Genomic DNA, 22500 nt, shown 5'->3' with positions numbered 1-22500 from the left:
TGTTAAATCCCTGTTGTATGGTAATGCCAGTAGTCCTCATGTCACTTGTGTAGTCCTGGGCTCTGAGAGCAGTGCTGTTCCTCGGTCACAGGCAAGTCCAACCCCACGTTGCATGTTTTTTGGGAACCGACACACCAGCACCCCGTCCCCACCAACAGGCCCGCCGTGTGCCGTTGGCTCCTGCTCGAGGGGTATCGACGCACCCACCTTCCCGGGATATGTCGGCCAAGCTCAACTTGCCCCGTCTTGTGTCTCCAAACCAGTTCTCTCTCTTTCCCTCCCTTCCCTCCTCTCTCTCTTTCTCTCTCTCTCTCTCTCTCTCTCTCTCTCTCTCTCTCTCTTTACCTCCCATCCCCCCCTCTCTCTCTTGACTTGACTTATTCTCAGGCTACAGATATGCGTTGAGAGTTAAGCTTCAGTTACTCAGTTTTGGGCACTCTTGGGAATTCTGAGGGGGGGTTGGGGGGTGACCTCAGCACTAAACAGGATGACTGAGACATGTGACAGGGTTTTATTTAGTACTACCGGCGCACCCTTCCCCATTTGTTTCCATTCCTATGAGATTCAATGGAGTAATCAAGAAGGATAAATCAGTCTGTAAAGTTGTACGGACATGTACTCTCTCTCTCACACACACACACATACACACGCACACACACACACACACACACTGACTCACACGTGCACACACTCACGGACTGACAACCTAAACCCGTAGTAGTGTGTTGTGGGCAGAACACACTGGTGTTCAGTATTTGGCTGTGGGTTGTATGTTCCATCGCGTTTTTAGCTTGACTTGCAGGCCTGGAGAAATGGTCACTTGAGGGAAGGGGATCTGCTGTTTTTTCTCTCTGACAGAACGAATCCCCAGGCCCTGTGCAGACCTGTGTGTGTGTCCTCTCACCCGTCCCCTCTCCCATCCAATCACCTCGCCTGGCACTTAGCATTAAAAGACAAGGATTATGGGTAATGGCACTGTCCAGAGGATGCAGGTGTTCATCAGATGTTTGATGCCATAAAAATGGTGCTTAGCTCCACCCTTTGAGCCGCCCATGTTCAGATATGGCTCATTACTATAAATGGACTCCTAACTATGTAAAAGTCACTGAGAATTAGAGCTGAGCAAATATTGCAGCGTAATGCCTGTGAACCGGGGAGAGAGGACAGGGTCCCGGCAGCTGTGCTTTCCACGGCAATGACTCACCACCCAAGCCCCATGAGCCGGGCTTTGCAATCTCCATGGGGTTCTATGGGAGTTTTGTGTCACTCGCTTACGTGATGATTCATGGTTTCGTTATGTGCAATTGTTTGTCGAGTTTTGTTTTGGGTTTTATTTTTGTTTCATAGGACAGTTTCGAGCAGAGTGGTGTTCTGTAGTTGCTGACTAGTGGAGGGTGTGTGTAGTAGTTTTTGTGTGGCACAGTGGGTGCTGATGTGTTTTGGGGGTTCCTGAATGCATTTTGCTAATAAATGAGAGTCCAGGAAGGACGGGGGGTCAGGATGGGGGGCTGCTCTGGCCCTGGGGAGCTGCAGTGACCCCTGCTTCAACTGCGAAATCCCTGATAGGGCCAGTACAGTGTATCTATGTTTAACTGTATGCTTGATTTGCGAACACTGTAGATTAAGCAACCTAAAGGGAGGAATGTAATGATTGCTTTGCAGTTAAATTGCTGATCTCAGCCACCTCAGGGAGTAGTCATCAGAGTGAGGCTATTATCAGTCACAAAACACACAGTATAGTGCAGTTTTCAACTGCTAGGATAAGGCTGTCAAGATACGTTGGGTTACATTTGCCAGGTCAGAGGAGGAGCACCCTGAAGTTGGCACACCTATAAACACTGCAGATAAGTCCTACATATATCACATTGTCTGTTCTGCTTTGTCTTACATTACTTGGAGGTTATCGTTAATGCCATCCCAGTACTCCTACAACTTCCAAATTACATCAAACGCTTCATTCATTTGTGTCATGCTTGAGCAAATAAAATACATTTTCATGATATCATGGTTATTATAATGCTTGCTGACTTTTATGAAGTGACATCAGCACCCTGTCCCCGTCAGAAGGACATTAAACACTTCTCTTTCACTTGTGCTGTGTTTGTAACTACCATATTCTTTCCACTATTTTACTGTTGCCGTATTTTTTTGTTTCCTACTGCCTCCTCTGTTAAAATATCAAGCTCTGTGGCAGAGATCTTCATTCATTCATTCATTCATTCATTCATTCCCCTTGCATTTCCATGGAGACAGAAGTCACTTAGTGACCACGTGTGCCCCTGGGCATGGTGCTCTTTGCATGCAGTAACGACCTGATCTGTAGAGACTGACTGCAGAGAATCTTAAGGGATAGAACATGAACATGATGGCACAAATTTAAATGATTATCCCTCTGTTGGTGGGTTCAAGAAAGTCTCTCTGTAAAACGAGTTGTACTTACTGTAATAAGCAAGGTTAATTCAGGGTACTCCTCTGTCAATATGCATCTCTCAACAGTATGTATACATATTTACTGCGTGTATGTCTGTTCCAGTTGTTCAGTAAAGCCCAGATAAAGTAAATAGCTGTTAAGTAAAGTTGAAAGAATTTCAGTTCATTTCAACAAGCAACAGGGCGGAGGGATACAGATGGATTGAATAAACTGTGATGTTTGGAATTTGAGGAATAACTGTGAATTACAGTTTTTTTTACATTATTAGTTATTCGGTGATTCCCAAATAACACATTCCATTCAGTCCACCTGAATGTGACGTGTTTGTGTTTAAACCAGTGATGATGAGGCAGCAGGGTTAAACTACGTCTGCATGTAAAGATGGCAGTACTGTAAGGTCTCTTTCTAAAAAGCTGGAAGCTGAAGCCTGGCAATGTTTGAAATGTTTCTTACAAGTAACACACAGAGTGGTGGAGTATTACAGTATTGTTTTAATTGTCATTGGCAGTCAATGTTCATTTTTGCTCTCACTCAACACAAGTTTCTAAGCTACTTCAATACTACTTAGCAGGAAAAGTTATCGTACTCGGAAAAAGAATAATAATCAGAATATGGTTAAATAGGTAGCTAGTGACATAGCCATGTGTGTACAGTTACTGTCCCTTTATTATAAAAACAATGCACCTAGACAGGTGTAGAAGCCAGTGCTAAAAAAGAGTTAACTCCTGTAGTTGTGCATACATTTCCTGGTAACGAGTTCTGTGTAAATGGTGTCGGTCTGCTATTCGTGGCAGTCTAGCTTGCACAGTGTGGAAACTGTAAATACATTGGCAGAAATTCCCATGGTTCTCTCTCTCTCTCTCTCTCTCTCTCTCTCTCTCTCTCTCTCTCTCTCTCTCTCTCTCTCTCTCTCTCTCTCTCTCTCTCTCTCTCTCTCTCTCTCTCTCTCTCTCTCTCTCTCTCTCTCTCTCTCTCTCTCTCTCTCCCTCCCCCCCCAGCCCCAGAGGATGAAGTGGACCGCCCACACAGTAGGAGGGGGAGTGATGGGGGGAGTTCTGAGCACAGCACCCCCCCTGCCAAGCGCAAGGGCAAGCTCTTCGGCAAGCTCTTCCGACCCTGGAAGTGGAAGAAGAAGAAGACCAGCGAGAAGTTTCAGGAGACCTCAGAAGGTGCCTCAGTCTGTGTCTCCTGTTCTGTGTGGTGTTTATCGATCCTTTACCCTATCTCAGGGCTCCCGCTAAGATCAGAGAATGATTTTTCATGGGAGATCTGCCCAAGATAGCAGCACACAGGCAATCAAGTTACCACATATAACGCATCAAGGGACAACACAGTCAAACACTTACAGTACATACAACACAGTTAAAACAACCTTGGCAACAGGGGTTTAAGAATGTTTTACTAAGCAGTATGATACCCAGAGCTTTGTGCTTCTTTTGCCGTATGGAACTGTATATGACTCCTTTTTGTAGCTGAATTCCACAGCGTATGAACCCAGTCCAAGAACAGACAGTAGTCTGGCTGTAGCATGAGCAGGGCTGTCTGTGTGACATCACTGCTGCTGAGTGGTATCATACCATACTACATACTACATATGAAAGAAAGAATAGAGCTGGAACCTCAGCTGCCTGCTAGGTGAACCCAGATAATGCAGAATATGGAGGAGTCGACTGCACATTTGTATGTTATAGGTTTTTTTTTCAGTTTTCCACTGTTTTTCAATGTACTGTATGTTAATGTATTGTTTCAAATTGAGTTAAAGGAAAAACCTCTAGTAACTTATGCCATTTTCATAATCTTGTATAAACTCAGCAATGTACAGTGTCTGTGTGTCTCCACAGAAAACTGCACAGAGGCTGCATGGTGCATTATTACATATACGTTGTAAATACGGCAAATTAAATGTGCTTGTTTACCTTCTGTTTAAGGTGATAATATAAAAATACATTTAAAGTAAGGTCTGACCAACGATTTGATCTTGTACCAAGAGTGTTTTATCTGTGGTGTCTGGAGAATTTCAGCCAGACACTTGAACCAGGGGTGTGAAGGCAGATAATGTTACTTCAGGAAAAACATGTTCTTGTCAGAATTAATCTTCACAAAAACGCATAATAGATAACATTGATAAATTGGTGTTTCTTGCTGTCAGTTTTAAGTTAAAGTGAATAATTCTTTGCTTGTTTTGAAAATAGCCTTTATCATGTGCCGCAAGGCAATGGAATGGGAGAAGTCCTACAACTCAAGCTGTGCATAAGCAAACAAATAATGTAACTTATATCTTCATTTATGCGCTCTCTTATCACAGCTCTGGAAAGAAAGATGTCGGTCAGGAAGCCCAGGCAGGAGCTGATTGAGAAGGGCCTGCTCAAGGAGGTCCCAGAAAACGGTAGGAGAGCCGCTAAGAGTACACATACATCATCGAGTGCAAAGATGCGTCACAGAACAAAAAGTAACACTTTTCTGTTTACACGCTTGCATCACCTGGTGCAAAGATACACCACAGAACGAGGAGTCACTTTCCTATCAATACGCTTACGTGAGCAAGCACAGTGATGGCCCGCAAAATAGGAAGCCGCTGTTTCTGCTGGCATGCCACAGTTAGCAAGCGTGAGGGCAGTTCACGAAACCTGAAGTCCGTTGGTCGCGATTCACAATAAAGCAGTCTATAGATGGACCTCTGTCAGACAGTCTCCGCACTCCCTCAGAACAGGTCATATTCTTAAAGCGCATGTGAAAATGCCATCGGGAATGCCATAGAGACAGGTAAAGAATGTTGTCAGTAAACATGGAAACATGGACAGGATGTTGTCAAAGCAGGTGTGTATTTATCGTAGCCTCCTGCCTGGTGCGAACAAGCCGTCTCGGTGGCTGCAGCAGCAGGCTCTGGACTCTTGGGGAGCAGTCACTCTGGAATGTCTTACATTTTAAAGCCACACTCTGCTCTGTCTGGCTTGCCCTGTAATTTAACACTGGTGGGACAACTCTTATTTGTATTTTACTGCTGTCTGAGTCTCACAGTGCACACAGCACTGAATGCTAGCAATGCTGAACATTTGTGTGTTCTGTGTTCTTACCTTTTGGATATTTGACTTGATTTACTTTTTAACTTACTTTATTTATTTAGCATTTCTTGTGACAAAAAGTCTGTGTCAAGTCTAAAACAAATTGTTGTTTCAGTAGGATTTAGTTTTGGGCATGGATTGTGACTGGGTTTCCAGCAAGGCATTACATTGTCAGTCTAGGCACTGCCTGAACTGGGTTGGTGTATTGAACAGTCAGATATTAAATGAGAATTTATCTTTGCAGAATTGCTGCTAGTTTTTTATATGGAGCTTCTTCTTCACTTGCTTCTTTCTGGATGCTAAGAGAGTGCATTGTGGGCCCTGGCTCTCATCCGCAGTGATTTGAGGTTATTCCTAGGGCCATATGCTCTCTCAGTGCTCAGAGTGTCCCTGAGCTGAAGGAGCTGGAGGTGCTGGAAAAGTAGCACAAAATGCATTGCACAACAGAGTCCAAGGCCTTTTAAAGGGTTTCTCAATAATCTCTGCCAGTTGGTTCAGATAGATGAGGAGGAGGTGAAGACAGTCCTTCTTGTGCAAAGTGCTCTTCTGCCTCGCATTTTTGATTAAAGCAGGCTGACTGTTTTATGACCTGCGGCTACTCAGGAGATGGCAAGACGGAGAGGGGAGGGTGCAGAGGCTCCCAAAAAGCTAGAAGAGGGCATAAACACATTTTTCAGCACTGTAGTCGAAAAATAACAGAACGCTTCTTGGATATCGGTGTGTTACGGTGCACTCCACCTTGGTGCAAAATACAAGAAACCTTGTGTGGGGGGCTGGATGGCAATTCACTCCATCACATTCCAGAATGATAAAAAGAGTCTCTCCCAGCTGAGGGCCTTGTAGGGGCAGAATACAGTATCTCCCCAGTCTCCTTAAGAGCTTTCCTGTAGATGCTGTGGTCTTGGGCACGCCCCTGAATGCCTCCTTTGTTTGGAAAGGTTGCTCACGCCTGCAGGGCCCACAAGCACCTCTTTCATTCCCAGCATTTACCTGACGGCCCTTTTCCCGCGCTTGCCTGTGCTCGGCTCCTCCAAAAACCTGATGTTTTAACCCTTCAGCCCCCAATCAGCGAGGGAGTCTGTTCCCTAACTACTACGCTGCATCGTATCCCATAAACATGCCTTTCAGGAGAGGTTAAGGCCTGAGAACAGTAAAGATATCTATGTATCTGTTTTATCTATTTTATCATAAAGATAACCATAAGTCAGAACAAGGATCATCTACCATTTTGACATACTAGTCAATGTAAAGTCAGTGTAAACTCATGTTGAGCATCTCACAAAACATTTTACAGCCAGATTTGCACCTCTCTATTGTACTTGTTAAGTTTATAAATTAGATATTAAGATATTAAATGAAGAGAGCAGTGTCAGTATTAAACGTGGTTAAAAGTTTTCAACTCGCATTTGATTTCTTTAGGATTGTATGGCTTTCTACCATCCACAGTTTTAGAGAACCTCATGTCATGTGCTGGGGTCCAGATGGTCAACAGGATTTGCAGCTGATTGGTCGGGAATGCTTGAACCGCGGATGAATCTGGACTTATGCTTTTGTTACAGAGGGTGACCATGTGAACAGCTCCAAGACGCCCCACATGAAGAATGGACACATGGGCGGGGGTGGAGGCGGGGCGCGGAGCTCGGATCAGGGCCGGGTGCGGACGGACTCGGAGATCAGGGTGAACCCCACGTGGCTGCCCCACATCGAGGACCGCAGGAGCCGCATCCCGTCAGACACGGAGCGGAGGGAGGGGGCGGGGCCCCGGGGGTCCGTCTCAGAGGAGGGGAGAGAGAGGGACAGAGACAGGGAGAGGGAGAGGGAGAGGGAGAGGGAGAGGGAGAGGGAGAGGGAGAGGGAGAGGGAGAGGGAGAGAGATAGGGACAGAGATAGGGACAGAGATAGGGACAGAGATAGGGATAGAGATAGGGATAGAGAGAGGGAGAGGGAGAGAGAGAGGGACAGGGAGAGAGACAGAGAGAACAGAGAACCTAGAGAGAGGGAAAGAGACAGGGAGAGGGAGAGGGACAGCAGGGAGATAAGAGACCGAGAAAGAGAGAGGGACAGGGAGAGGGAGAACAGAGAGGGGAGAGAGAGGGAGAAGGACAGAGAGAAGGATAGGGACAGGGAAAAGGAGAACAGAGAGTGGAGGGAGAGGGACAGGGAGAGGGATAGGGAGAGAGACAGGGAGAACAGAGAGCCTAGAGAGAGGGAGAGAGACAGAGAAAGAGAGAGGGACAGCAGGGAGGTGAGAGACAGGGAGAGGGAGAGGGAGAGAGACAGCAGGGAGGTGAGAGACAGGGAGAGGGAGAGAGAGAGCAGGGAGGTGAGAGACAGGGAGAGAGACAGGGAGAGGGACAGCAGGGAGGTGAGAGACAGAGACAGGGAGAGGGACAGTAGGGAGGTGAGAGACAGGGAGAGGGAGAGGGAGAGGGAGAGGGACAGTAGGGAGGTGAGAGACAGGGAGAGGGAGAGGGATAGGGACAGGGACAGGGAGAGGGAGAGGGATAGGGACAGTAGAGAGATGAGAGATAGAGACAGAGACAGGGACAGAGAGAAAGACAGCAGGGAGGCGAGAGAGAGGGATCGGGACAGCAGAGAGGGGAAGGACAGGAAGGAGGGGTTGCGCAGCCACGGCCCTGCAGAGCTGGACAGGAAACCTGTCTTGCCGCGGCCAGTGGAGGATGGGCGTCGTGGGTGGAGACCCTACTCTGAAATGGACTTGAGGCAGAAGGTTTCTTCAGAGGATGACTGGAGAACACGCCCCGTTTCAGAGGTTGAGCAGAGGACTACCCTCCCACGGCGTACACCCTCGGACGAGGGGCGAGGACGCACAGGTGAGCAGGGGGAAGGGGTGTGTCTGTGTGTCTGTCTGTGTGTGTGTGTGTGTGTGTGTGTGTGTGTGTGTGTGTGTGTGTGTGTGTGTGTGTGTGTGTGTGTGTGTGTTCCTGAGCATGTGTCTGTTCCTGTGTCAGTGCGTGCTGTGGTCTAACACTCCTCCTTCTCCCATAGGCTCCACCGGTAGCCACTTCCCTCCCCAGTCAGGGAAGCCCTTGGACACGCTGAGGGATTTGCTGCCACCCAAACAGGCCCTTCTTCCCCCTATAAGGCAGGGTGGACCCACCCCTGAGCCTCCCAAGATCCCTGCCAGCAGCACCAGCTCAGCCTCCTCCTCTGTGTCCACCTCGTCCTCCTCCATTTCTTCGTCCGCCAGCGCCAACCCTGCACCCCCGGACAGCGTACCTGCTGCTCCCCCCTCCACTGACAACTCTGCCACTGCTAGCTCATCAACAGCCGGCCCCGCCCCCTCATCAGCAACTGGCCCAGCCCTCTCATCAACAGCCGACCCCGCCCCCTCATCAACAGCCAACTCCGTCCCCTCATCAGCTGGCAGCAACGCCCCCTCAGGTGGAAGCTCCGCCCCAACCTCCACCATTGGTCCTGCCCCTCAACCTGCAAAGCAGCCTCCTGTCCCTCCTCCCAAGCCTACCAATCGCATGAGTAACCCCGCTCTGCTGGGTAAGTGGTTTGCTCTTTTCTGCAATCTGATGAAGCACACGCACCCCAGCTGACATCCCAGGCCAATCATTTAGCGCCTGGCCTGGCTGACGCGTGATTGGATGAGTCAGCACCTGAGCTGTGGGGGTTTACGTGATGATGGGGAAGGCAAAGTGCTGTGTGAAGTGTCCCTGAATTTAACGTGGTCAAACAGGAGCAAGGGGACCCAGGCTGATCCACCCACCCATTTCACATTGATAACTGTGGTCTTTTTTTTTTTTTTTGCATGGTTTTCAGTGACCATCTGCCACCCTCAGCGGATTCACCAGCTGGGGTCCTTGAATTTCAGAGCTCAAACACTATCACGACTGTCAGACAGTCCTTCAGAGTTCTGCATGGGGTTTGTGAACCAAAAGAGTTTCTGCTTGAGAGGCCTTGTTTTAAACACGTTGGATATAAACCCCATTTCCAGATTCTTAGTCGCTTTTGTGACATACACTGTTTAATTCACCATTTTAAAAGTGTGAATGGTAAATATGGAAGTGTGTAAATATTAAAAGCGTGCGGTAAATATGGAAGAGAAGCAGTGTCTGTCACTTAGCTGTTCACTGGAACTGCACAGTGGGTACCCGTCTTTCATGGGGAACGTAGAGAAGAGTGGTGTTTGTATACCTGTGCAGCTGTAGAGAGAGGTTTACCATGACTCCCATGTCCGAGGGGCCAGGCATCCTGTTGTGGGGGGTTCCCTCTCACAGAGCATTCACCCTGGCGAGTTTAGCTTCTGAAAATACTCACGCTGTTTGGAAAATACCACCTCCTGCATCCCAGAGCAGCAGTACTCTGTCACTCTTCCAGGTTGTTCGTACCATATTATGCTTAGCGAAATTTCATCTTTGCTGACCACCAAGACTGTCCCCACCCCTACCCCCACCCCCACCGCGTAGCTCTTCCTATCCTCTAGGGAAAGCCCTGCCTTTGGGCCAGCTGTGACCACCAGCAGTGCTTATTTCTGCCAAGGACCCATAGTTTACACTCCAGAGGAATCCCCTTGGGTCTGCACACGTAACCTGTGTTGGGTTGTGTAGCAGCAGTAGAGCTTGTTTTGTTCTGCAGTCGCAGTGGTGCCTGTTTTGAATGCTGCAGTCGCAGTGGTGCCTGTTTTGAATGCTGTAGTCACAGTGGTGCCTGTTTTGAATGCTGTAGTGGTAGCGACTACTACAGCGATTACTGTTGTGTCACAGGGAGTGCTGCAGGTGCGTTATAGTGCAGGCACAGGCTTGTCGGGGTATATTTATTCAGAAGGAACACTGCTGCAGAAGGCCCGGGTTGGGCTCGTGTGTCTTCTGTCCCAGCATGCTGTGTGGCTGCCTCCTCAGCCCTGACTGCAGGGCAAACGCACACACGTGTGCACTTAGCTTTACACAGTCTCACACTCTCTCGGGAATGCGCGCAACACACACGCAATCTCACACATGTGCCACACAGAGACACACACACACACAAACACACAGACGAACAGAGACACACACACACACACACACACACACAGACGAACAGAGACACATACACACACACACACACACACACAGACGGACACACACACACACACACACACACACACACACGCACTGTCCCATGTGTTCTTGGCTGTAGCAGTAGTGGCCCTCCTTTAAGGAATCGGCCACTCTGAGCGCAGTGGACAGCTGTCACCAGTTTCCTCAGTGACATTCCAGAGGTGACACGAGCCGGCCCAGTCTGATCCATGGGCGTATACACGCTGCCGCCCCCCAGTGCCAGCTACTGAAGGCCACATTATCGCCTCGTTTCCGCCAGCCTCCACCTTACACAGGTGTGGAAAACCCCACCTCCCCCATTCCTGGTCCCGCTGGCAGCGTGAGGGCAAGTATGGCGTCTACCTATCCCTGCCCACCTACCTGCGCCGAAGGTCCGCAGCCTCCCGCTCAGGTGCAGGTGAGGGGGGGGGGGGGGGGGGGGGGTGTGTGCCTGTTGCCTTGGCGACGGCATGTGGCGTACCTGATGTTGTCGCCGTCGCATGCACCACTGCGTTGGAGCCTGGACTAACACTTGCCCAGCGATGCGACTTTCAGAGAGATAACCCGACTACCTGGAGAGGCTGCATGGCCAGACAGCTCTCTAACGGAAGGAATGAAGCATGTTTGGTCATGTTGCGCTTTGGAATATACACAGTACTCATTCCTGTGATACCCAGAGGTACACACAGTACTCATTCCTGTGATACCCAGAGGTACACACAGTACTCATTCCTGTGAATGTCTGGAGTATACCTAGTACTCATTCCTGTGATAGTCTAGTGTATATACAGTAATCATTGCTGTGATAATCTAGAGTATATACAGTACTCATTCCTGTGATTGTGTGGAGTATATAGAGTACTCATTCTTTTGATGGAGTATATAGTGCCTATGCTTCTTTGGTGACCCAGTCCTGATATCTGTCCAGATAGTGGCACAAATAGCAGTGTTTGAAACATTTTTTTAGTTTGTACTGAAGCAATACCATTACTCATTTATTTGACTTTTAGTATAATGATATTTCTCATTCAAAGAGGCAGTGGCATTCTCACTAATCTAATCTAATCTAAACTGAGGTTTGATGTATGGATTCTAGTTGAGTAAATAGGATTTTCTTGTTCACTGAAATAAACTGTGTTTTGGACAGCAGCTCAGACCTGCTGGAATGAGAATGAGGCTTGGGATTGTTCCCTTTCTCCTTCATTAACTGCTTGTTTGCCTGCAGTGTGACTGAACGCACCTTAACTCTTCGTTCTCCATCTGGCAGTGTGGAGACGTAGATCACACATGTTCATCTCTGAGACAAGTGTGTGTGTGCGTGTGTGCGTGTGTGCGTGTGTGTGCGCGTGTGTGCGTGCGTGTGTGCGTGTGTGTGCGTGTGTGTGCGTGCGTGTGCGTGCGTGTGCGCGTGTGTGTGCGTGTGTGTGCGCGTGTGTGTGCGCGTGTGTGTGTGTGTGTGTGTGTGTGTGTGCGTGCTCATGCGTATGGGGGTCTTGTTGCGTGTGGGAGGTGCAGATGGGTTACACATACTCACAGCTGGTGACCCTTTCCTCTCTCTCTCTCTGTTTGTCTACAGCTGAGCTCTCACAGGCCGTTGGGGGGGTGAACCCAGTGCCAGTAAAGCCCACCCCACCACCGCCCCCCAAAAGGACCACCCCCGTCACGAAGCGTGACTCCCAGGAGATTCAGATCAACCCGGCTGCCCCGCCCACCCCAGACCCCGCCCCTGCTCCTGACCCCACCCCCGCCCCTGCTGCACAGGCAGAGGAGAGCACTGACCCACCCGTCCCGCAGTCCCTACCTACCCCCGTTCCCCCACCGCCCTCCCACATCCCGCCCTCCCCGCCCCGCTCCCACGCCCCCGTCCCCCTCCCAGTGCCCCAGCCCGCCCCTGTACCCGTGCCCATCCCCGCCGTCCCCTCTGTGGACCCGCCCAGCCCCACCACCGAGCCCCCGTCAGAGCCGCCCGTCCCACTGCATATCCTGATCCAGCGGGCGCTGGCCACGCCGGGGCAGGCCATGCCCAAACCGGAACGGTCCAACCGCGCCTTCTCCCTGCTCTTCGAGACACCGCCCCCGCCCACCTACCTGACCGAGCCAGGCGGCAGACACTCCCTGCCCGTCACCATCGAGCGCATCAAACTGTGAGCCTTCGTCTCCCTCCTCCTCCTCTTCCTCATGCTCCACCCCCACACAGAGGCCTGTGCCATTTGACCTGATACATTGCATTCTGGGTCATACTTTAGTGTTCTGTATAGGTATTCCTCTGTATATTTGCCAATATTCCAGTGGAAGTGTTTTTCACTACAACGTCAGTTGCAAATTAGGGAGTGCTGTCCCACGTACATTTGTAATTCATTTTATAACAAGAGGTGGCACAGTAACCTTTGTTTTTATTTATATCATAATAACAGAAAATTCCTTTCATTTTTCACATTTTTTTTTCTCATTCCCTGTGTGCTAAACATTCTCCATGCACTAAGCATTTTTCTCACAGACTGTATGCTGTGTGCTCTTTCACTTTATATGACATTACTGTTATTTAGCAGATGCTCTTATCCAGAGCGACTTACATAGGTGACAGTTTTACATATTATCCGTTTATACAGCTGGATATTTACTGAGGCAATTTTTGAGGTAAAGTATCTTACCCAGGGGTACAGCGGCAGTGCCCTAGCAGGGAATCGAACTGGCAACCATTCAGTTACAAGCCCAATTCATTACCACTACCCCATCACACATCCAAACCTAAGTGATTGTCACAGATTCTGGGGGTGACATGCTCTCTCTCTGTCTCCCCCTCTCCCTCCGTCCAGGCCTGAAGATGACGACTTCGATGAGGAGGAGGAGCTGCGTTTGAGGCGCCCCCAGCCCCCCCCGCAGCCGCAGCTGGAGCCGCGGAGCCGCCGGGGCCTGGTGGGCGACGTCCACGTCACCATCATCCCCGACACGGGGACCATCAGCGAGGAGGAGGAGGCGGAGGAGGCGCAGGAAGAGGGGAGCGATTCGGATGGACCCATCCTCTACAGAGAGGATGAAGATGAAGAGGAAGATGAGGACTACCCCACTGGTGTGTGGCTCAGGAACCCCAGCTGATACCTTGCAATCCAAAAGTAAACTTTGGATTGAGTAGTTGGCCAGAGCTGTCGCCTGTGTTGAGTTGACTAATAGATTATGTCCACAGCGTATACTGAGTAAGTTACCTGACTGTGGCTGTAGCGTCCGGTACATAACATTCATTTTCAGATGTTCTTATCCAGAATGACTTCCAGCACAATAGAACATAAGTGTATCTATTCAGTTGAGTGGGCAACAGTGTCAGACCAGGCTAACAACACTCCCAGACCAGTGAGTGTAAGCAGGACATTATTCAAGCCCTATCAACTTGTGCAACCTGCCCAGTATATTGCATAGTGTATGTGTGTTACAGATGTTCTCTGTCTGACAGTGATGACACTGGAAGACCAGGTGACTGTTTCTTTCCAGTTTCAGGTTGCTTGTATAAGGTGTATAAATATATGTGTGTGTGTGTGTGTGTGTGTGTGTGTGTGTCTGTAGGTGGACTGGCCAGTAAGGTGAAGAGGAAGGACACTCTGGCCCTGAAGCTGGGTGGTCGGGCGTCGGCCTCTGAGGGCCAGGCGGGGGAGGGGCCGGTGAGGCAGGAGGACCGTACGGAGCAGGAGCAGCCATCCTGGCAAAGCAGGGAGCAGTGGGAGGCCGTCCGCACACAGATCGGCACTGCCCTAACACGGTACAGTCAACCAACCACGCACAGTACCACACACAGATCGGCACTGCCCTAACACGGTACAGTCAACTAACCACACACACACACCACTACACACCGACTGATACTGCCCTGAAACAGTACGATCAACCAACCACACACAGTACCACACACAGATCAGCACTGCCCTGAAACAGTATGATCACTAACACACTAAAGACAAAAATACAAACAGCAGTACACTCAGATCGGTGCCTCTGATGGTGTAATAATAATCCCATTCTACAGACAAGTTGAGACAGTGCTACGCATACATTACACACATCACGCAGTGCATCCTACAGACACTCAAGGTGCAGATAAGTCCCCCCTGCTGCCCAGCTCACTGCAGCTGTTCACACACATGGATGTTCCCTGTCCTCTCTGTCTCAGTTCAAAAGGCTGGATTGAAAAGACACCAGTAGATGTGTTAGACGTGCTTGCTGTAGAAGGCTGCATGGACTCGCAGGGGGGTGCCTCTGAGGCTTTCTGTTGGGCCTTCTCAAGTGTGCGGAAGAGCTGTCACTGAGAGCGAGAAGGAAGGAGAGGGAGGGAGAATTTGCTCTGCATTCCTCACTTTGTGGGCGGGACCTTGAGGCGCAGAGCAGGCTTTGGCATGCCTGGCACATAGCAGACATTCTGCGGCAGAGGTGCATGCTGGGAGAATTGCCTGCAAGGTGGAGGGGGAGGCAGAGCTTGCCGGCTTCTCTGCTGACTGTCACATAGGAGATTTATGTCTGTGTACATTACCCACTGCAGGAGAATTAGCATTAGCACCATTAGCATTCAGTCCAGCTTATAATCACTGATCATGAGGTTATTGTCAGTATATTTTCAGTGAATGCTGACTGTGTTGTCGGTATATTTTAGTGTGTGCTGAGCGTGTTGTCGGTATATTTTAGTGTGTGCTGACTGTGTTGTCGGTATATTCTCAGTGCGTGCTGACTGTGTTGTCGGTATATTCTCAGTGCGTGCTGACTGTGTTGTCGGTATATTCTCAGTGTGTGCTGACTGTGTTGTCGGTATATTTTAGTGTGTGCTGACTGTGTTGTCGGTATATTCTCAGTGTGTGCTGACTGTGTTGTCGGTATATTCTCAGTGCGCGCTGACTGTGTTGTCGGTATATTCTCAGTGTGTGCTGACTGTGTTGTCGGTATATTCTCAGTGTGTGCTGACTGTGTTGTCGGTATATTCTCAGTGTGTGCTGACTGTGTTGTCGGTATATTCTCAGTGCGCGCTGACTGTGTTGTCGGTATATTCTCAGTGCGCGCTGACTGTGTTGTCGGTATATTCTCAGTGCGCGCTGACTGTGTTGTCGGTATATTCTCAGTGCGCGCTGACTGTGTTGTCGGTATATTTTCAGTGCGCGCTGACTGTGTTGTCGGTATATTCTCAGTGCGCGCTGACTGTGTTGTCGGTATATTCTCAGTGCGTGCTGACTGTGTTGTCGGTATATTCTCAGTGCGCGCTGACTGTGTTGTACTGAATGTGCACTGTCTGTCTCCTGCAGGAGGCTGAGCCAGAGACCCACTGCGATGGAGCTGGAGCAGAGGAACATTCTGCAGCGTGAGTCTCTCTTCTCCCGCACTCTCAGCTTTCTGTTACCCTGTCACCCTTCGCCCTTTCCCCAGCATCTCTCTCATCTTTCTCTCCAGTGCTTCACTCACTCCCTCCCCTTGTAACTCTCAGACCTGAGGAGCTGTCATGTAGTTAATCTAAGAGAAGGCAGTCCTTAATTTTTTGCAGTTGCTCATTTATACAGTTGAAACTGTTACTGAAGTAATCCGGTACCTTGCTACCACAGCAGTGCTGGACTTGGCATTAAAGCTGAATCCCTCTGGATATGTGACAGGGATTGAAACACCGTGCATACACCTGCACAAGACCAGACCAGAGTGACAGAGCTCAGGTAGAAATGTCGTTGATTGCGCTGGTGCAGATGGGATTTTGTGGTATATGCTTCTATACTTGGACTTTATATACTGCAAAAAATAGGAACAGAAAGGTTACAAGCAGCAGTATCTCACATGTTTCATGTGCTATTGACCTAGAAGTTAAAATATAGTTTGAGCGCATTTCGATCTCAGCTGAGTGCAGCTGAGTTCCAGTCCTCAGTGGTGATGTTGCTCAATGGCTCCTCCTATTTATAGGTTATGTTTGTGGCTAACTTTACGTAGTTCTTCACAATTTCTACTCTGTTGGTCTAATCAAAATGAAAATAGACAAAATCATACCCTCTGGAAGGCATGCTGAGTAAGCCATGCTCCCATTCTCAGTGTACACTACTAATCAGTGACTCGTTAGCTGTACTGGTTTATTTTACACTGCTGGCAGGGTCATTTTAATTGTCAAAAATGTGCAGTGTTTGTCTTGCATCTCCACCTGTTCAGCGTCTCTGTTAGCTGTGTTCAGTCAATGTTAGCTTTAGCTTGACTATGTTTAAAAAAAAAAAAGCAGCACGACACCATATCGCCCTCTGCTGGGTATTTTCTGCTATTGTACAGAGTTTCTTGTTTGAGGGAAATAACTCCATTTCCTCCTTTTTGTGAAATTTGCTGAAAAGAAGTGGAAACTTGCTGCAACAAGCAGGATTTTTCTTATTACTTGTACTGTACATGTGTTCAAAGTAAGAAATACATTCGTCTGTGTCTATCTAAAAAAATACACTTCTTTTTTATGGGAATAAAATTAATGAAAACATCTGTGCTTCCAAAGTCAGTCATTTATTCCCAACAAAAATAAGACTTTGGAAGCACAAAGTTAAGCCTTTCCAGCACCAATGGCTTTGATGCAGGCAAAATGTCTTGAGTGGAATAATTTAAATGATTTGCACTTCTGCACACAGTCAAAAAAGGACTTTCCAGCTCTGCCTACTCAAATCCTTAACCCCTCTGCCACGCTATTGCAGCACAGTGCCACTGTGCATGGCATCTGTAGGAGAGAATCTAGCTGGGATGAAAAGTCAGTGCTGAGAGCCAAGAGAGCTTTGAGAAACTGTGTGTGAGGTATGCCCATTCATACAGTGAGATGAAGTACTATCTGTGCTAACATTAGAGTTTTTTGATGTTGCTGCGGTGAAATGGAACTCTAATAAGATTCGCAAAAGGTCTTTTGGAATGCGCGACCCTGGGATGCTAAGTGAAAGGGATCCTGGGATGTCACACCGCAGTGAGGCTTACGAGCTTGTTCACTTGCTTGAAAGGGAGTGACTAAGGGCAAGTGACAGTTTGTTTTGCAGATTGGGATACTCTCAACTATGTAACTCGGCGCCATTTGAGGGGAAGTTCTTAGGACAAAGGAGCAAAAGTGCAGATTTGGACGTAGCCACAGTCACAAAGTAATGGCAACACCGGACTGAAAGATTCAAGTGTGTATTTATTAGAAGTAACCAGATACTGTACAAACAGCTTTCTATTTACATTTATTCATTTGCCAGGCGCTCTTTTCCAGAGACATCAAGGCTCAAACTAATTGAGTCATGGTGATATCTATCTGATTATTGAGCAGCAATTCACAATTGTGTAGTGTTGCAAAATCCACCTTCAGGTTAGTATTAGTAGTAATTGTTCTCAGCATTTTAGGTGAGTGCCGGATGTCACCACTTCTGTCGTTTCTATGGTTGCCTGTGGAGTATATTTTTGAGTCGCTCTTGTTTCATTCCAAGTCATGGTGCTGCAATGATGACAGCCGAGTGTGCCTCAGAAGGGCTCCCAAATAGCTTCCCCCTTCCCCACTTCCCCATCATCCTCAAAAATATGCATGTGTGATGCCACATGAACTATGGACTCACTCAGTTGCTTCCCTGCTCACCTGCAGATTGCGACATAAACTGTACTGCACCGGTAGGCTGGTTTCCTTTGTGCTGACTGAGCTGTTCTCCTGCTTTCTTCTTTGTTGATTGGTTGTTTCCCTGGTTTCCTCTATGTTAATTGGCTACTCTTGTTTCCAGCCAAAAATGAGGCAGACAGGAGGGCGGAGAGGAGTGAGATCAAACGGAGACTCACCAGGAAGGTAAGTCATTTGCCACACCAACTTTACACCCGGGAGATTCTGAACCAAGCCTTTCCACTGCCCTGCTCATCTGAAACTTACTGTACACTCACCTACTGAGTCAGTAATTAAACAACTGAAAAAACAACAAGCAGCTTGCTGGGTTTCTTTAAATATGACAGCAAACGTCTAAAGAATATGTAGGAAATGTGTAGGTACTCATGGATTTATTGTTTATCATCTTCCTCACTGGGGAAATTTGTCTTGTATCCCACAAAAAATCCAGCATGGCAGCATAAATACATACAAATACAGCAAAGCATGGACAGAGTGAAAGCGCAGGAGGCCTCAGTCAGCGTGTCGGTGCATATCTGTATGAGTGTCCGCGTGCTGCATCTGTGTGCCTTCATCACTTTGTGTTCACGTTTATCGTGGAATCGCTGTCAATTACATATTCTTGCACGTATAAATGTCACTTCAGTTGCTAAAAATATCAGAGGTTTTACAAACAGAATTCGTAAGATGTAATATTTCACAGTTATGATCATGACAGTAAAGGATTGTCTGTGTGCATATGTGCGTGTGTGTGCGTGTGTGTGTGTGTGTGTGTGTGTGTGTAAGTGTCTATGTATCTGCCCATGTATCTGACCCCGGCTCGCTCTCCTCTCCAGCTCAGTCAGAGACCCACTGTAGCAGAGCTGCAGGCTCGCAAGATCTTGCGATTCCACGAGTACGTGGAGTGCACCGACGCCCAGGACTACGATCGCCGCGGCGACAAGCCCTGGACCAGGCTCACACCTGCCGACAAGGCGAGCGCAGCGTCCGATCTGTCACCATCGCCGTCACCTCATCACAGCACTGCGCAGACTTTACATCCCACTGACAGATACACAGCACCTACATTCATATCAAGCAAGATGGGCACAGAGCTGCATGTAGCGGCTTTCCATGATGTGTGAGATTTAGGGATTTGTGAAAGTACTGTGTGTGTTCTGGTGTTTGTCAATGTGTAATACTAAGAAGCTTTTTAGATGTATGAAAGAGTCAGCCCCCAGTTAAAAGTTACGCTCTGTCTATATTGTTGAAGTAGCTTCATTAAAGATTGTTTCCTCTCTCCTCACATCCTGTAGGCTGCGATCCGGAAAGAACTGAATGAGTTTAAGAGCTCTGAGATGGAGGTGCATGAGGACAGCCGAATATACACCAGGTAATACCGCTATCCATGCAAGGAGAATGACTGGAAATGAAATCCAAAAATGCCACCAGCTATTAAATAAATGCCGTTATATATGCTGTGTTTTGCACATATAATTTGAGACATTCACGTGCATCTCGTTTGAGATGATATATTGAAATCATTGCATTTCGTCTTTTATTTTGAATGTGCGTCAGTCTTTCAGTGAGGTTGCCTCGGTCGGGCGTACCTGTAACATTGATTGTGCGTGCCCGTGTGTGTTTGGCGCTAAAGTCCATGTTTTCTAACTTCCCCTCTTGCAGATTTCATCGGCCTTAACAAACCAGAAAACTACTGAGGGAAAAACATGGAGAAGCATGTGACACCAGCAATGCGGTTACATGGTCTTGGTGCTCCCTGAACACATAACATCATCAGGAATGCTGGGCACAAAAGGAAATGCCACGCCTCCTCCTGGTGATGTCACAGAGGAGGTCCGGGCCGGTGATGTTAGACGTTTCTTTTCAGGGACTCTGGGGATACAGAGTGCCAACACAGTGAAGAGCAAAGAGTCAGCTCCGAGAATGCACTGTGCTGGAGAACCAGCAGGGGGTGCTATCACTTCTCTCCCACAGTATGGAAAGTCCAAGCAGTTTTTACCCACTTTTAAGTTATTATAATTCTCTTTCTCAATCAGGCAACGTAATGATAACAGTAATATGTGATACTGAATGTGACAAAATAAATTCACACTTCACAGATGTGGGGGAATGGCATGTCTGTGTGAGTGTCCGTATTTGCCTGTCTGTCTGCCTGTATTTGGGCACACACATACACGCGCATGCAAGTGTGTGGATGTTAACACATGCGTATGTGCGTATTTGCATATGTGACAGTGCGTGCAGATTACTGGAAGTCATATTTCTCAGCCCATCCTGAGAATTCTTAAAGAAAGGTCTTTGTAGCGCACTTATTAATTGTGAAATAAGTACACTGATTCAGGTTGAGCTTGGTTGGCCCTTCCAGGGTACTACAGCTTCCCTGGGGAGGAAATGGGGGAGGAAATTGGGGGGGGGGGGTCTTTTTTTCGCCTGCATAACACCCGTCCAGACCTGGCGTGGTCCTGTACGCAGGCTGGTAACGGAACCTAAGTGCTTTTCACTGTACTTTTCACTGCTGCTGTAGTATTTTAATGATTTTTTTCCTGAAACCCTTTCAAGTTAATTGTATGTGCAGACTGACAAAACTTATTTTATTGGTGAAAAAGAATGTGATCTTACTTTGTTATAAATGGCAATATACAGACCTTAATACAATACAATATTTGAGTGCAATTGATTGACAGGGAAAACTGTTCGGTAGGAACGTGTGTTTCTACTGTAGAGAATGTTTTTATACAATGATGTGGGGCTCCAGCCTTCTCTGCTGTATTGATTTACTGAGATTACACTGATCCTTCTGTATAGCTTGCCTTCTCAATGTAAAAATGATTTTAAACATAAAAGTATTATAGAATTTTTTGTAAGAAAAGAATTTGTGTATGATTCAATGACACTTTGAGAACAGGACTATATAAATAAGCCCATTTTGTTTTACTGTTGTATATTTTATTTTTATAACAGAAAGTTTATGGAACTGACAAAAGAGACTGTCCGGCTGTAAATTGTCACTGCAGAATCAAATTAAAATCTTACATAAATTCTGTCTGCCTTTTGTTACGTCACTGTATTGTGTTGACAATGGTTGCTGTGATTTTCAGATTGATTTTCACTGACAGACAGTGTTATAGAATGCAGTAGTGCTACCAGTAGCGCTTCATCTTGTGATACAGAACATAAAAGTGAGCTGGAAAACAGTGGTGAAAACATACCTTGTGCAGAACAATCCTGAAACCATATCCGTGTGTCTATGCGTATCTTATGTTCATGTCAAGGGTGATCTTATTCATTAGCAGAATCTACACTATTAGGTCAAATGTAGTTGGACCCTTAAGCGGGGTTCTGTATCTTAAAGGCACATCTAGGGGTTTTCTTTTGTGTGTGAATTACTTTTTTTATTTCTAGGTACTAGAATGTTTTATGTGAACAGCATTCCCAAATGAGTTTTGCAGACATTAGCATTGAAACAGGATGGGGAAATGGCTGTAATCTAGAAAGGAAAAAAAACAGAAACATCTCCTATCTCAGAGCTTGTTTGAGCTGGTTTCTTATTAAAGGCTTTGTAATGTTTCCAAGTACTAAGCCAGTAAAAGAATCTTGAAATGAATTCTAACACCCACAGGCAACCAGTGCAAAGATTCAAGGACAGTCAGTATATTAGCTGCTGCCATTCTTGTGGACCTGAGAAGAGAACATTACAGTACTGTAATCTACTTGGTAAAACATGCATTAACCTTTTGGCATTGGTCTGTGTGAGAAATGGCTTTACTTTGGCAATGTTTTTCAAGTGGAAAAGGGTTATATTTTATATATGACACTGAAAGCTCCAGTCACCACTTTGAATTGCTGCTTGGTCTGACCTTTATTACCTGGAGAAAATATGTGACATTGACATTTTTACATCTCCCCATAATACCTATCAATCTACTCATGAATCATTTCATTTTAAATAAAAAGTCAACAGTTCAACACAGACAGCTTGAAAGGTTTCCTACCTGAAATAGCATAACTGGTGAGGCAAAATGCCATGTTTCAGTAAAGTTTAAACAAACTCAACCCATTACATGATTTCACATGCGTGGGATATGCCCCCCTCACCCCCACCCCGGTCTCTTACTCTTTAATATTTTAATGTGGCCTCCCTGTCTCTGCTTCCACTCCCATGCACCTAATTAAAGTTTCTGCTTGAAAATGAAATCCTTTAACATACTGCTATGACTTTCTAGTACAGTTTGTAGGTTTGCCTCCGTATAAACTTTCATGTTTCACCAAAATGTTATTTTCAAATTATACGTGAATGTTGATACTGACTGGTCAAATCTGGGTTAAGGGATCATACAGTGCCCAGAAAAGTGCCAGAAATATGCTGAG

The 22500-nt window shown here is 47.2% G+C and overlaps 1 protein-coding gene across 1 annotated transcript in view; it reads left to right on the top strand.

Moving 5' to 3' along the window:
• The window catches only part of LOC118769133 (phosphatase and actin regulator 4B-like), a 24566-nt gene extending 3459 nt beyond the window's left edge, over positions 1–21107 (top strand). Inside the window, exons 2-16 of the mRNA XM_036516152.1 lie at positions 3430–3600; positions 4737–4817; positions 7053–7291; positions 7376–8054; positions 8169–8327; positions 8503–9009; positions 10822–10959; positions 12118–12685; positions 13358–13611; positions 14100–14292; positions 15818–15873; positions 18257–18318; positions 18969–19106; positions 19428–19504; positions 19795–21107. Coding sequence (XP_036372045.1) covers positions 3430–3600; positions 4737–4817; positions 7053–7291; positions 7376–8054; positions 8169–8327; positions 8503–9009; positions 10822–10959; positions 12118–12685; positions 13358–13611; positions 14100–14292; positions 15818–15873; positions 18257–18318; positions 18969–19106; positions 19428–19504; positions 19795–19810 — 3338 coding nt within the window. The 3' untranslated portion in view covers positions 19811–21107. The remainder of the gene's footprint in view (positions 1–3429; positions 3601–4736; positions 4818–7052; positions 7292–7375; positions 8055–8168; positions 8328–8502; positions 9010–10821; positions 10960–12117; positions 12686–13357; positions 13612–14099; positions 14293–15817; positions 15874–18256; positions 18319–18968; positions 19107–19427; positions 19505–19794) is intronic.
• Positions 21108–22500: the final 1393 nt, after the last annotated feature.

This window comes from Megalops cyprinoides, chromosome 21 (assembly GCF_013368585.1).
Source record: "Megalops cyprinoides isolate fMegCyp1 chromosome 21, fMegCyp1.pri, whole genome shotgun sequence".
In the NCBI taxonomy this organism is placed as follows: Eukaryota; Metazoa; Chordata; class Actinopteri; order Elopiformes; family Megalopidae; genus Megalops; species Megalops cyprinoides.
This window is presented reverse-complemented; position numbering and strand designations above follow the sequence as displayed.